This window comes from Physcomitrium patens, chromosome 2, assembly GCF_059467195.1.
Source record: "Physcomitrium patens ecotype Gransden chromosome 2, ASM5946719v1, whole genome shotgun sequence".
Lineage (NCBI taxonomy): Eukaryota > Viridiplantae > Streptophyta > Bryopsida > Funariales > Funariaceae > Physcomitrium > Physcomitrium patens.
Window position 1 is genome coordinate 3,999,917 of NC_143411.1, and position 13,727 is coordinate 4,013,643.

General features: G+C 34.9%; 4 protein-coding genes across 5 annotated transcripts; all 4 read left to right on the forward strand.

Moving 5' to 3' along the window:
- Positions 1-553: 553 nt before the first annotated feature.
- LOC112273557 (uncharacterized) lies at positions 554-3,627 on the forward strand. 2 transcript variants are annotated; one of them, XM_073531416.2, is made up of 6 exons: positions 581-721; positions 1,131-1,379; positions 1,875-2,093; positions 2,236-2,463; positions 2,662-2,871; positions 3,028-3,627. In XM_073531416.2, exons 2-3 carry the CDS (start codon positions 1,203-1,205, stop codon positions 1,980-1,982), a joined length of 285 nt encoding a protein of 94 aa, XP_073387517.1. In that variant the 5' UTR covers positions 581-721; positions 1,131-1,202; the 3' UTR covers positions 1,983-2,093; positions 2,236-2,463; positions 2,662-2,871; positions 3,028-3,627. The 2 variants fall into 2 exon arrangements, with proteins under 2 accessions (XP_073387516.1, XP_073387517.1); XM_073531415.2 differs by lacking the exon at positions 1,875-2,093 and having other exon boundaries at positions 554-721.
- On the forward strand, positions 2,436-3,177 carry LOC141044552 (E3 ubiquitin-protein ligase AIP2-like). Its single transcript, XM_073529142.1, has 3 exons — positions 2,436-2,528; positions 2,662-2,871; positions 3,028-3,177. Exons 1-3 carry the CDS (start codon positions 2,436-2,438, stop codon positions 3,175-3,177), a joined length of 453 nt encoding a protein of 150 aa, XP_073385243.1.
- Positions 3,628-5,678: 2,051 nt separating the features above from the next.
- Positions 5,679-7,348, forward strand: LOC141044306 (B3 domain-containing protein Os06g0194400-like). Its single transcript, XM_073529110.2, has one exon. The coding sequence runs from the start codon at positions 5,889-5,891 to the stop codon at positions 7,071-7,073; it is 1,185 nt and encodes a 394-aa protein (XP_073385211.1). The 5' UTR covers positions 5,679-5,888; the 3' UTR covers positions 7,074-7,348.
- On the forward strand, positions 7,255-8,502 carry LOC112294573 (uncharacterized). Its single transcript, XM_024545184.3, has 2 exons — positions 7,255-7,386; positions 7,793-8,502. The coding sequence occupies exons 1-2, from the start codon at positions 7,255-7,257 to the stop codon at positions 7,892-7,894; spliced, it is 234 nt and encodes a 77-aa protein (XP_024400952.2). The 3' UTR covers positions 7,895-8,502.
- The last annotated feature ends 5,225 nt before the right edge of the window (positions 8,503-13,727 follow it).

Sequence of the window (13,727 nt, forward strand, 5' to 3'; positions counted from 1 at the left end):
TGACAGAGGCCGTGACACCGACGTGCCACCCCACAGTGACAATGGTTCTAATCCATTCAAGAATACGGGCGTCATCCAAACTTCGTTTTCCACGCTGCCCTTGTGTGTGATGAATGGTGAGTGATGAGGAGCCAATTCATGCATAATTCCAGCATAAACAACTCAACGACGTTTTCACTCAGCGTTTTTGTGAAACACGTAAGCACTTGTTTCCAAGAGCATTTTCAATCAATGGGAATTGGCCCCAGTACATTCGCACAGTCCATGCTTGCAATGGTGTACCCGCAGTTCTGTCTACAATATTCAAGAGTTGTCGGCATCAGTGTCCCATGCAGACCAGAAAACCTTGATGGTCCTCTCCAGCATGTGATGAGGCTGGACCATTCCCAGAGAGAACGGCAAAAAGCAGGACGACCATTCCAGGCAAGAACGCGAATGCGTACGTGGAATGGGAAATCATTCTACGATGGAAACCAGCCTCGGCGATGGTTCGTTTCGAAATAGTCTGCGCTGGAACGGTCGTGGGAGTCTGAAACGGAGGGAGAGTCTCGTTGCACCTTGGATCGTTTTGCTTCCCATTCCTTACTGGCAAAAACGCCCCTGTCTGCGATCTGAAGTCGCTTCAATTTTGACTGCGTTCGTTGTGTCAGAGCTCCGATCCGCACACTCTGTCTTTCGCTTAACATGGACTTGTTGCTGGCGGATTTTAAGCTGGATTTGAGTAAGTTGCGCGAAGTGTCGGAATTTTTCGCGATGATGCTGTTCCTTTGAACTTGTGTTGATTGGTTTGTGTTTAGAGGTTTGGTTGGGATAAACATTCGTCTGCGTGTTGCTTGATCTTCGTGAGCAGAATTATGCTTTTTGATGAAGAGGAGGGTAAATTTACGTGGTTGTGGAATTCATTCCGTAGAAAGAATTTTGAGTTCCTTTTCTTTTCTTTCCTTTTCTTTCTTACTAGGTTTCTATTACTTGGTTACTTGATTATTGTTCTGTCATGTGCAATAATCTTGAATATTTGAGGATCACAGTAAATTTCTGAGATTTATGAGAGTTTTTTTCTAGAATAATTCTAGGTTTGAAGTGACAACGATGTTAATCTCTGAGGTCTGACGTATAGTAATCTCGATCAGAACTTGTATCCTGATCGCGACAAGCGGGGTATACTATGGAGAGAGACTGAGCGAGGAGGAAAAACTTTGGCGATGGAGACAGTAGAAGTGCGAAACATGCAGAACGAGGACTCAGAATCGCTGGAGGTGGTAGTGGCAGAGCATTTGAAACAGCTGCAGAAGAAGCAAAAATTCGAATTTGCAGCACAAGCTCTTACTAGTATTGTTCAAGAGCGTTATGCAGATGCAACTCCAGCAGAACAGAATGCAGTATGTATCAACTTCCTTTTATACTTGGCACGGCACTCTGGACACACTAATTGCTTGATGCCTTGCTTGATTGTGGTTTTGCTGCTACTTCTAATTATGTGTGGATCACAATTAAGTGTCTAATGAACATGTAATGCAAGGGAATGAAATTGACGCTGGAAGATGATTTGTTCAACTCACAGGTTGACCATTTGAATTATTCTAGAGAGCATACTCACAAAAAATTCTTCATATGGAATTTCTATGTTTTGTTTTTTTTTTTTTTTTTTTTTTTTTAATGTAACGTACGCTTCAGTCAAATAAAAATACGAGTCATCATTCTCAGCACTGTCATATTCTTTTCTGTTTAGTATTCTGCTGTAATTGTGTCTTTTAGCGTGTCTTTATGGAATCTGCGTGATGACCAAAGCGTGTTGCTAGACATGATTGTTTCTTGTACTTACTAGTTCTGCCAGTCATAGTGGTTCTTAAAAAATAATCTGAACGTGTATGCAGATTTATGGGGCAGTCTGTAGAGCAGCCACACTTTTGACGATTAGATTTACTGGAACAGCCTTTGGGTGTCTGGTCTTCTGCTTTTTGAATCTGCTGCAGCTGTTGTAAAACGGCCAGAAGAGAAGAAGAAAATCAGTGAATACTTCAAATTGGCAAATGAATTTATTGGAGAGCAAATAGAGAGAGATGAACCACCTCCTTCTATGCATGCGGGCCCCAGTAAGCATCCTTGTTGATGCAGGGAGTGTTACAAGTTGTCAATATGCTGAAGAGTTTCAAATTTCATTCCATTTCCAATCAGATTAGCAATCATGATAATTTACGATTCTTGATGATCTTCATGTATATGTTTCATGTCCAGGTAATCGAGGGCATCTTTCTGAGGGCCAGTTTTCTGTTGGAGGTGGAGTGGAAGCACCGCCTTTGCAGTGGTTGCAGTCGCAGAATCTCCTCAATTCTATTTTACGAGAACGCTTTCAACAGATGGCAACACGGGAGGAAATTATTTCTGGTGAGGATCGCAATGAGGTGCAACAACTAACGGAAGAGATACCAACCATAATGGATACAGTCAATTCCACACTTGCTGGTGAGAACATCGCTTTTAGTGATGAATTTATTGGACTTGAGGAGGCCATACATGCAACCCTTCATGTAGGTTATGCTAATTGTTCGTACTTTTCAACACTTCTGATTATTTCATATTCGTATGCACTGTACAAGTACAATTTATGATGTTAACCTAGATAATAAGACTTACTGTTTAGGATTGTACTCTCGCATTTAGGAAATCGGTAGTGTTTCTCGAGGCCCACCCCCAGCATCTAAGAAGGAAGTTGCAAAGCTCCCAATAGTTGAAGTCAGAAAGGAGTATCTTGAAAAAGTGGGCGAAGATACCGAGTGTGCTGTTTGTCAGGAGACAATGGTAGCAGGAGATAAACTACAAGAGATACCTTGCAAACACAACTTCCACCCTTCTTGTCTCAAGCCATGGCTGGTAGGAATGGACCTAACCTCTGGGTCTTGTTGATTTTCATCCTTAATGCGAAAACGATTTAAAGAATAATTGCAATTCATGATCGAAATAGTTTAGTACCTTGAAAAATGTTGAAAGATTCTGCAGCGCTCTAATTTTTTGCCTTTTTCCTTTCAGGATGAACACAATTCGTGCCCCATATGTCGGTACGAAATGCCCACTGATGACCCCGTGTATGAGCGACAGAAAGACCGTGACAGAGAAGCTGAAGACGAGAGAAAGGGCTCTGAAAATTCTCTTCGAGGTGGAGAGTTTATGAACACATAGGATCCGTCAGTAACTTTATTTTTCTCCTCGTTACTGCAAAACTTAGTCAAATTTGCTTTCCGTTTGGCGATAACTAGTCAGTTGAAGAAGATTACCTGTACATACTATGCTTGAAAAGAATTACAGTTGCGAATTATGAGTTCCTGGAGGCACGTGTTGGGTTCATTGGATTGACCTAACTTCGTCATCGACTAGCCTTCTCTCTGTTAAGCTCTTCTCGGCAACTGCGGAAGCACTGACGTCCTGCCAAGCGCAGTGCAGATTTTAATAAGTTTCTTTTGAAGATGGGGTGCTGTAAGAAGTGAGGGTTAGAGCCAGGGTGAAAGAAGTCAGCGGATTCTCAAATGTATAATGTACAGTGGCGACGGTATTGAATCCAAGAATTGCTTCAGTGACTCCATCAAAGATTACTTTAAAATTCAGCAAATAAAATACAAGTGGGATAAAGTATTTTCCAACAAGGTGAAAGAGTGATTTGAAGGACAGTTTGCTTTACTTCAATGGATTGCAGTAACTGTCCAACATGATCTAAGGTTATAGTAGGACATTATGATTATTTGATTTTCTTTAAATTTGCGACATGGAAGTATTAGTTAAGATATTGCTTCATTAATGATGTAGTTCTTTTTTTCTTTTTCTTTTTTTCTTTTTTTTTTTTTTTTTCCTTCCTTCTATTGATTGTTTCCGAAAAGTCTGAAGATTACTAGTATTTGTGGATATGCATATGGGCTACATAAATTCTAGCAACAGATGGTCATCTTTTGTGGTTTTTTATTACATAAATGTTTTACTTTTTTCTATGCAATTGAATAGTAATTATGTGAATAAGAAAAAGAAAAAGAAAAACTCTAATTTTATTTGTAAAATTTAAAGTATGTGGTATTGGATTCAAAAAATAATGAATGCAAATTTGAAAAAAAAAATGCTTCAAAAAAAAATGATTATTGTTTAAGATTGCATAGAACAAAACACATTTAGAAACTAACAAAACAAAATTTACCAACAATTGCTACCATTATTATATGAACATGTCTTAAGTAAAAATATGAGAACAAAATTTTCTCAAAATTTTATCACTTATATTATTAAATTTTATAATGGAATGGCATTATATTTGTGTAGAACTTAATATTAATATCAAATTATATTCTATTGTTTTTTTAGGATTGTATCCTAATCTAATATCAAAAGTCAATTATGGTATGATGATGTCAAGAATTGAAGCAATTTCAAATAACTCCTCTCAAAGTAAATTCACAATATAATTTAACAAAAGTGAGTAGATAAATGAACTTTTAAAATCTTAAAAAAAACGTTTCTTTGTATATAAATTATATTTTGAAAATTAATTAATTTTTTAAAGAACTACATCAAACATTATTATCTACAAGTAACAGTAATATTATTAATAATAGTAATACTAGCTAATTTAATTTATAAAAAAAGATAGAAAGATAGCATATTGAATGTTCTATATATATATATATATATATATATATCATGTTCATTCAAGTGAGAAGTTTGTGTGTGAATGTAACACAATTACTTGTTAGAAAACAATTGTTTGATTTAAACAAGAAATTTTGGTGGAATTGATGGTGACGCCATTAACATTGATACTACTAATTGCTTCCAATTTCAATGAGAAATCACAATGCAAACAATGTAGCTAAGAATTATACAAAAATATTCAACTAATATTACAAAAAACATGTACATATGTATTAAAAGATACATACTTACATACATCATCATATATATATACATATAGATTCAAACACTTGAGTTATTAAATATTGTAGAACAATTAAATAAAAGTTTGATGGAATTATTGAATTCTATATTTTTTTTATATATATATAATAATAAATACAAGAAAATATTTTCCAATAATTGTTGAAATTAGTAGTAAGGTATTTATTAAAAGTACATCAACCATCTTTGTGTTTACATAATTAAATATGTTTTCTAGTACTTTTCTAGGGCTAATAATTTTAGTAGATTTTGAATGTACATATTTTTTGAAAATCCCAAAACATAGCATTACTTAAGTTATTCATTTTTCACTATTATATTAAACAAAATATCATTTTGATCTAACTTTTATTTATATTAGTTTCAAACACCGATTTAGAACAGAAGAATCTCTAAAGTAATGATTTTCTAAAGTAAACCATCAATACCACGTAATGAGTTCAAGAGCGCTCCTTGATTCAAAATACACGTTAAATAACACAATTCAATATCTCTAACAGTGAATCTATTTGTAAAACAATGAAGTTCATGGAAATCAGATCGCGGTTGTCGGTATGCAAGCCGAAGTCTATCTCCGTGCGTTGGATTCTCCGCCTTGTCTTCATCCACCAGTAATCCCCAAAATTTGAATTTTATTGGACAGAATCACGTTTCATCCGTTCACCCATCCATCCTCCTCGAAGTCCTCTTCGTTTGCTCCATCTCTTCCCGCGACTTGAAGCTGGGGAGGCGGGAACGAAGCCTTTGCTTCTCGTCGCCAACTTCACCTCGCAGATGATGCCAATGCCGCTGCCATTCTGCTTTCGCCATTGATTCCTACTTTCATATGTGTTAATTCTGTTTCCGTGTGCTTTTCTTTCTTTGATATGGTCAAGTTTTGCGATAGTTAGGGTAGGAGTTGTTGGGTGTGGTGACGAGGAGAGTGTGAGTGAGAGAGGACAGGGGAGTCGGGAGCAATGGCGATGGTGGCGAGCAGTCTCGGGTTGTCGTATGAGGACGCTCGGAAGCAACGTGTGGAGGAGAACAATAGGAGGATGGCGGAGCTTGGGCTGTTCGACTTGTCCAAGAGCTTGAAAGAGGTGAAGAACGTTGCCTCGGCGAGGAAACCGCTGGCGAAGCGGAAGGTGTCGTCTCAGGAGTTGACAACGGAGGCGCGACGATCGGGGAGAAATGCTGGGAAGATGGTGAGCTACAGGGAGCAGCTGGATATGATGCCGGGAATGCGTATGCGATGTGGGACTAGAGATAGGCAGTCCCTGGCACGTCGGTACCTGTCCGACGCTGCACGTATGGCTGCTGTAGATGCGGCCGAAGAGGTTTACAAGGATATCAAGAACCCTGCCTTCGTGAAGCCTATGTTGCATTCGCATACTGCCAGTGGCTTCTGGTTGGGTCTCCCTTCAAACTTTTGCAAGCAGTATTTGCCACATCGTGATGAAAGGATCGTTCTGGAAGATGAGCAAAACATGGAATGGGAGTGTCTGTATCTTGCTCATAAAGTAGGCTTGAGCGGTGGTTGGCGTGGTTTCTCACTTGACCATGAACTTGTGGACGGGGATTCCTGCATCTTTGAGCTTGTCGGGTCCACGAGGTTTAAGGTTTATATTTTTCGTTGTGAGGAACAGTTTGAGGGAGGGGAGAAGGCAGATGGAATCGAGGGTGGGGAAAATGTGTCGCACAAACATACGGATACAGGGAACAAGAAAAAAACCGGGGGTATGAAGTATTACAAGAAGTCTCCTGCCTCTGCACCGCCGGAAATTGGCAAACCAAGGAGATTAAGCACCTCTACGCGGAAGCTTGATCTGGAGGACAAAGAAGAAGACGATGATTCTCCGAAAGCGTCTGAAATGATAAAGAAAGAGGTTCACACAGATTTGGATAGCCCGTCAAAACCATCGAAACGCAGGTGTGTCAAAGAGGATGGTGACAGTAAAGTTGGTGAAGTTCACCAAAGTAAGAAGAAAGATGTGAGGTCCATGAAACAGAAGGAGGGCTGTAAAGAAGTGGTTGATTTAGACAGTAAAGTAGGTGGCGACGATGCCCATAAATATCCAGCTCAAAGCAATGGTAACCAATTAGAGATTCGATCATTTGGAAGAATCACGAGGAGCTCCATAGCCAGGTCGCTGGCGAAGTGAAGCGAGCAGGAAATCTGAACAGGAATTCAGTTAAACAATCTGTGATTACCGTCCCATGTGGATTATAAGACCGAGATGTGTGGAGGACTGCCATTGCCAAATGGCACTGTTGCTGATGAGATACTGATAGGAATTCTTGTAAGCTTCGCAATGCAGAGCCCCTGTACTTAAAGTTTGAAGGATGAAAGAACCACAAAATATAGCAGTTCTTTCTACCCTGAAGTTAAAGGACTTATTCATTGTTGTCGCAGCTTGTAAGCGATTTTCTGTGAACACTACAGCGGAAAACTGTGTATACAGCGACTCTATGCAGGTAACCAAAGTGTCTGGCCGAAGGTTATTAGTTTCTCTGAAGGTCGCTTCGTCAAGAATTTCTATTTCAATCAGATGTTCTACAGATGAAGGCATTCTTTATTTTCTATTCTATACTGTATTTACGTACTAATCACAGGGTTTAGGGCATCGGTGAGCATCCTAATACGTATTTGCAAGAAAATATTATTACTGACAGTATTTCGAGCCTCACTCGAGTTCTGGGTCTCTAGAATGACTCTGATTTCTTTCAGTACTGAACCTGTTTTGCGATGTCCGTCAGTTGTTCGCAGCTAGCTTCGCTTTATGAAATAGATACCTTGAGAACGCGAGTGTAAAACCACATTTGATACTTTCTCTCACGGGGATGGAATGTGTTCATTGGATTGACCTTACTTCGTAATCAGATGGCTTTCTCTCTTTTAAGCTCTCTTCGGCAATTTGAGAAGCATTGGCCCTGTCCTGAGGAGCGCATTGCAGACGTGGAATGTGCTACTTTTGAAGGATGAGCTGCTGTGAGGAGTATGGATTAGAGGCCATGGTAAAAGATGTTAGCAGATGCTTAAATGTATGGTGCAAGTCATGCTAGTAGTGAGGCTTTGAGAGGCAGCATTAGCCATAGCGATCTCTTCTCAATCCCCGGCCATCTGGGGGACCATAGCAGGCCCCAGTAGCAGCAGCAGCAGCAGCGTAAGGTGATGTGTACAGTATTAGTGGTCTTGTTGGGCAATCTGCATTGTTGTCTGAGTCAGATCTTTGAGGCTAGAGTTTGTGGTATCCAAAGATGTGTGTGTTCCATAAGCTGTGAGAGTTTGGATGTGTGCGTGCACATGCAGTGTTAGGATGAGAAGCAGGATTTGTCACAACTGGGGTGACTTGGCAGTTGAAAGTCTATTAATGGTTGCACTGTGCTGACCGAGGTGAAAGAGGTAGAGAAGAGGTCTTAAGAAGGTTGGAGAGCAGGTTTCGGGGACCTGGTGAGTATGGATTGATAGTATTTTTCCACAAGAATGTGCTGAGCTTTCGGCAGCGGTAGTTCAAACTGGTATTGCTCCCGGAGTGTGGTTGCAAAGAATACAATAATGCATCAACAAAAGTACATCATCGTGAAAGCAAATGTTAGAACTTGTGCGTTTCTCTCATGGTATTCTTGCTTGTTGCAGATTTTTCACTAATAATCTTGTTTCAATGTATTGAGATTTCTGAACCTAGTATATGATATATTATTGCAAAATCAGCTTGTTAAATCTTACGGTAGTTCCTAGCACGCTATTATGTAACAAGTTTTATCTCTTCTTTCCCTCATCCTTGAAATTGTCTAAATAATGAGTGATTTTGCTTATTGATTCTCGGAATTAGTCAAGATGGTGCTTCTGGTATTCAACTAGATGCTTCTGCTATCTTGAAGTCAGAATTTATGCTGTTAGCTTTGTGCCATGGTTAGTAAACGGTTTGAGGAAAGATACATAAAGAATGGAGTTGAGCAAATTCAAACAAATTTTGGTTTTATAGAGCTCATGTTCACCATTTTTTTGTTGTGATTTACAATCTATTACATAAAACAATTTAGATATAAGGTGAAGAGACAAAGAAGCCTTTTCATTGGTTGTGAAGAAAGGAATGCAAGGAATGCAAGAGCATGAGAACTCAGGGAACTTAGAAATACAAGATCTTAGGAATTGCAGGAACATGGGACTGTTTGGGGTCTTGTAGTGTGAAAGAGATCACTCTCATAAGCTTTTATAGTTTTTTTTGCCTAACCGCATGGATTTTTGCTAATATCATATAAATGATCAACTTCCAAACTATTCTTAAATATAAATTAAAATACATCTATTTTTTGTTTGAAGTTGAAAACAATGTCTTTTCAAGGCTTGTTTAGTAGGTAGTATGATTGTGTTGCTTCCAATGTTATGAGAAGTCTTCTTTTAATATTAGAAAGTGGTGACATAAATAAGCCAAATGAAATATGTATTTAATAAGATATTTAATGTATAAAAATAAAAAATAAAAAATATATTTGACTATAGAATAAATGTAATAAAGAACAATAAAGTAAAAAGGTGCATTAAAAAAACATTACAAAGAATTGTGAAGCAAATGAAATAAAGCCAATACAAAAATCACTAAAGAAATTAATTTGCTTGTAAAATAAATAAAAATTGATTGTATATAATTTTTTAAAAAATATTTATTAAAGGCTTGAAGAATGAATTTTAAGATAATAGATTCTATTTCAAGTTGTTATTTTCTTTGTCTTCTTCTACTTATAAGGCAATTGCACTTAGATGAGATAAAAGAAGTGATATATGCTTTGTCAATTAGATGTGAAGCTTTTTTATAATAGAAGATAAGCCATCACATAGTTCCATGTCCTCTCTTCCTCCTCTTCCTTGCCATTTTGTCTTTATTGCTTTAAATATTATCTTTTTAGATGTTTTGTTTTGATAAAGATCTATATATACTTGCTAATGTAATTAATTGTTGCAAAGATTACAAATTTATGGTATAAACACTAATTTTTAATTATTAGTCTTATATTTAGATAAGTTTATGTGAGCAAAAAGGTTTCATCTTTTTCTTATTCTTAGAATTAGCTACTTAATAAGGTTTTTGTGAAATAGTAACTTATATCACCTAATATTAAAAGCATCACTTATGGATTGTATTTGATAAAGTTGCAATTGTAGATGTTAAAGTTGTAAATATTAATAGCTTTAAAGACATTATATGCTTCATGTGTGATCCTTATATGAATATCATTGTAATTGATTCATGATTAAAGGTCTATTGTTGTTTTTCAAAGAACACTCACTCCTTGTGTAATCAATTCTTATGTGAAGGCTATTAATACATTGCAAACATAAATCACTTCATGTGTCATTAATTCTTGTGTGAATGTTGTTGTGATTGATTTCATATTTAAAGAAATGTTGATATTTTACTAACAAATCTTACTTTATCCATGATCAATTTATATGTGAATAATATTATAAATGATTTATACATAAATTAAATTGATACTTTTCTACTAAGATTCATCCATCTAGAATCTATTACTATGTAAATACCATTGTATTTGATTCAAGTGTGAGGGTTGTTGGTGCATTGCATATACAAACTATTTTATATATGATTAATTGTTATGTGAATATTATTATAATTGATTGATATACAAAAGGTTATCATTGTATTATTGATAAAACTTACTTTATTTATTCTTGATTGCTATTTGAGTGCACTTGTGATCAATTTATATGTGTATTATAATTATTATTATTTTGAAGTACTCATTATGTTATATGAAATGTAATAAGGAATATAGTAGTTTTATTAAAATTTATGTATATAAAGATTAAAATTTATGATTAAATTTTAATCACATATTTTGAATATATTTATATGAAATCAACATACAATAACACTATATAAATTTGCTTCATATTATGTAAAAAAAATAAATATTATATAGTAATAGTAATTTGATGAAATAATAAGAAAATTGTAATGACGTTCTTATTCAAAAAAATACAACTCAAGAATATTAGACTTGAAGAAGTAGACTTTGTTATGTAGTTGTGCTTCTTCTTAAGGATGGTTTATGTGTAGCAAATTTTTTGTTATTAGGAAATTTTGGTGATACCATACAAGATATTTAAGGTATTGTTTCAACTTTTACAACCCGAATATATAATATGAATCTATACGCAATGGTTAGAAATTCATAAAATGATATTATTAATCTAAATATCATATTTAAATTGAATTGTTTCTTGAATATAAAAATCTACATATATTGTTGATTTTTTGAGATGTCATACTACCATAATAAAAATTTATATCCAAGGTTCAAATATAAAACAATTTCTAGAACAAGCAAATTTAATCACGACATGAGACTAAATACCAAGCATATTCGAAATATCTAATCCATATTTTTAACATACAAAATAGACTATAATACATAAAAGTTCACATTACACTACAATTGTTAAATGTTCAAAGAAACAAAATTGACCAATTTGTTAAAATGCACTACAATGGATGTTTTAATCAACAACAATTTATAATTTATATGATATGACTTGTTTAAGCAACTCCCTCAATGTAAATAATTTTTTTTAAACTTCTTTTGTTAAATCCTATTTGTGATAGACTCTAAAGAGATTAAATTGTAATGAGGTTTCAAAGAGTATTAGAAATTACCACTTATTCTTTTAAGAGGAAATATAGTTTTTTGTTGATGATATTGAGATTTTAGATTTTATATGTGGTATTTGTATAGAGAATGCAACGAATAAAAATAATGATTTACCTTGCTTCTCTTTATAATAGAAATGTAAGATAAAACATAAGTTTTTGTTTTAAAGGTATATAAAAAAAAATTAATAATAAAACAGGTTACAAATTAAAAACATCTATTGAAGTTATTGAATTAAACATTTGTGACATAGTTGGAGTTAGTTAACATCATTTTTATTGCGTAGAGTATATTTGAAGCCAATATTACTGTAACATAAATTTGTAGAAAATAAATTTATTACTTGATGTTGTTTTAATGATAGCAACATTACATATTAGCAAATTTTGGGAAGCAATATAGCTTTTACATGAGACTTGTATTGATAGTTAGAATATTTGCACAATAATTCGAAACGAAATTTGCAGCTGGTTACAAGATAATAAAGTGCAGAAGTAAAAAAAAACAATTTTTGCATGGCATAGTCATTTGTTTTTGTTAAAACTTAAATAAACTACGGGTAGCAATTGACTGGTTGTTTGATATTGTTTTATTAATAGAATAAGAATAAAAAATAAACAAGTTTTTTTTTTTTTTTTTTTTTTTTTTTCACATAAATTGTAAAGTACAGAAAATTACATTCAATACAACATTAGCTTCTAAAGCCATTTGAGCTACAACAAATAAAAAATAAAAAATAATTTTAAAATAACGCTTGTATATTATAATATTATAATAGAGGAAATTTGAAATTCAAATGTGCTTATTATAATATAACCATCTTTTTGTCATATGTTCTAATTATCTTACTTAATAGACATAACATGGCTAATATTAAATAACAATTGTATTATTAATAAATCGTATTAAAATTATAAATTAATATTTTTCTATTATAGCTTTATCTTCTTATTAATTGGTTTTATTAATTTGATTTTGGATGTCTTTTTAAACTTAGTTCAAGTTTACAACTACAAAAGCAACTCATGTTATTTCTGTAAAATACACTTAAAAGTCATACTATATAGCCAAAATAAGACAAATACATCTTGAACTACCAATTTAATTAACAATGTATTTCATGCTACAATGTCTTTATTTCCACTAAAAACATTTAAAACCATAAAATCAATAATTTAAATATTTCATCAAAATATGTTGTTAAGAAACTTCAACAAAGAAGCATGAAATTGAATACTAACTCACTCTACACCATACTCCCTTATGTTGTGCTTATTATGCAAGTCTTATTTTTCAAATTTCTTTAAGCTCCAACAAAAATAAGATTCTTTTCTTTTCAAAGCAAGTCAAAGCTATTCTCTTGTACACAAATCCCTTGACTCAATTCAAATTGGATCTTTTTCTTGAGAAAATTGCACTCAATCTTTCCTTCATGAACTTCATGGCTATGAATTTTTTTGCAGGAATTGTGGTTTTAGAAAAAAGCATTTCTACTTCTTCCTCTTCTTCGTATCATAGCCTATGGGCACCAGAACACTTGCAGCATGAGTTGAGCTGAATTTGCTCCTTCTGCAGCAGAAGCCATGCACAATCAATGTTGAGCTGAGACTTCATCGCAGTATCCACCGATCACTCGCGACAGATTGCAATGTGGTGCTCAAGCAAGATGCTGCAGCAAACTGCAGCCATGAGGATTGGTGAAGAAAGACAAACCAATGCTCCATGTTTTCACCCACTTGTGACAAGTCCCTGCAGTTACAAATTGCTTGGGTCATTGTGGAGGCTCAGCTGGAGTACATCCGGCACACTGCCGAGAGTAGATGCGGAGATTTCACCACCAGGACCCCATCCTGTAGTTTGTGTCGTGATGATTTGATGTTTCCATAGCAATATTGGCAGAGGGGCGTTGCCACTTTGTGAAGGAGCAGATGCTTCCGACTCCAGTCACCATGCATGTCAGTCTTCAACATCAAGATAGGTTTACATTCATTGTGTCAATGCCACCTAAACGGTAAAGCTGCAAAGTTCATTAAAGTCCATTGTGATTCTGATCACTGTCAAGAGTGCAATAGAATAGTCTTCATGATTCAATTTGTACAGCATCTTCGGATGCGCTTGGAACTGATGTGTTCGACTTTATA